Raw genomic sequence first — 1,415 nt, 5'->3', positions numbered from 1 at the left:
CCAGGCCAGACCATAACAACATGATCGACTTATCATTTTACAAAAGAAATAAAGTGAATCGAATAATTGTTCTCTAGGTGAGCAAGCACTTCAGCATGCTTGTTCCTAGTTTTATATAGCACCCAAGTTTCGAGAAACTACTCCGACTTAAGGAAGACTAGATGCATGAGGTGACCAAACATGAGGCGACGGGAACTGTGCTTCTCGGCAGCCGTCAGCGGACTGCTCCTCAAACACAATTTCTGTCGAAGAACCTCCACTCCACAACTCCACTCCCGGAGTTGGTGGAGTTGCAGTTGAAAACTGCGGAGCAGCTATTTCCTAACTCCACAGCTCCTGAAATTTCATGGAGCTGGTGAAATTCCGAACAGGCCTTAAATATGTCCTTCTGTAAAATTTCCTTTGTACTAAATCATCGACAAATAATATGGATCCGAGGGAGTATGAGTTTTTTTCAAAATTCCAGAATATGAACATGAACTTAAGCAAATGTACCGTGTATATTATACTGTATTAATCAAACACACAAACAATCAACAAGATTTCTGACCTTGGCCGTTGATCAGCAAGTACGTAGTTCAAGTCTAATCTTATGCACCAGTACTAAGGTAAGACAAAAATTAAATCTCCTATCTCCTAGTAGTAAAAATCTAAAGCTCGTCGTGGTCGTTGTCCTCCTCGGCGTCGTCGTCATGACCACCGCCGGCGTTCCCGTAGGCAGCGGCAAAGGCGGGGCTGCAGACATCCTCCAGCTCCTTGAGCTTCTCTGCGTAGTCGTCCTTGTCGGCCTCCGGGTTAGCTTCTAGCCACTCGCCGGCCTCCCTTGCCGCTTCCTTGACCCTCTCCCTGTCGTCGGCGTCCATCTTGGCCCCCAGCTCGCCGTCGGCCGTCGTCCGGGCGCTGTACACGTACGCCTCCAGCTTGTTCCGCGCGTCCACCTTGTCCCTCAGCTTCCTGTCCTCCTCGGCGAACTCCTCCGCCTCTTGCACCATGCGCTCGATCTCCTCCTGGCTGATGCTGCGGCCGGCGCTGCTGATCTCGATCTTCTCCGACCGGCCGGTGCCCTTGTCCGCCGCCCCCACGTGCAGGATGCCGTTCACGTCCACCTCCAGCGTCACCTCGATCTGCGGCGTGCCCCTCGGCGCCGGCGCGATCCCGGTGAGGTCGAACTTGCCCAGCAGCCGGTTGTCCTTGGTCATGCTCCGCTCGCCCTCGAACACCGTGATGGTCACCGTCGTCTGCCTGTCCTGGTACGTGGTGAACATCTTGGCCCTCTTGGTCGGGATCGGCGAGTTCCGGGGGATCACGCTCGTCATCACGCCGCCGGCAGTCTCGATGCCCAGCGTCAGCGGAGTCACGTCCAGCACCACAACCTCCTTGGCGTCGCCGCGCACGATGCCGCCCTGCACCGCCGC

The 1,415-nt window shown here is 54.8% G+C and overlaps 1 protein-coding gene across 1 annotated transcript; it reads right to left on the bottom strand.

Moving 5' to 3' along the window:
• Positions 1–513: 513 nt before the first annotated feature.
• On the bottom strand, positions 514–1,386 carry LOC119346955 (luminal-binding protein 2-like). The gene has a single exon (XM_037616013.1). It carries the CDS (start codon positions 1,314–1,316, stop codon positions 651–653), a length of 666 nt encoding a protein of 221 aa, XP_037471910.1. The 5' UTR covers positions 1,317–1,386; the 3' UTR covers positions 514–650.
• Positions 1,387–1,415: the final 29 nt, after the last annotated feature.

Source organism: Triticum dicoccoides, unplaced genomic scaffold (assembly GCF_002162155.2).
Source record: "Triticum dicoccoides isolate Atlit2015 ecotype Zavitan unplaced genomic scaffold, WEW_v2.0 scaffold56115, whole genome shotgun sequence".
In the NCBI taxonomy this organism is placed as follows: Eukaryota; Viridiplantae; Streptophyta; class Magnoliopsida; order Poales; family Poaceae; genus Triticum; species Triticum dicoccoides.
Note: the sequence above shows the minus strand (reverse complement) of the source record. Positions and strands in the feature narration are given on the sequence as shown.

Excerpts from the sequence above, each read along its gene's own strand:
- LOC119346955 (XM_037616013.1), bottom strand. The coding sequence starts at position 1,316 with ATGACGAGCGTGATCCCCCGGAACTCGCCGATCCCGACCAAGAGGGCC.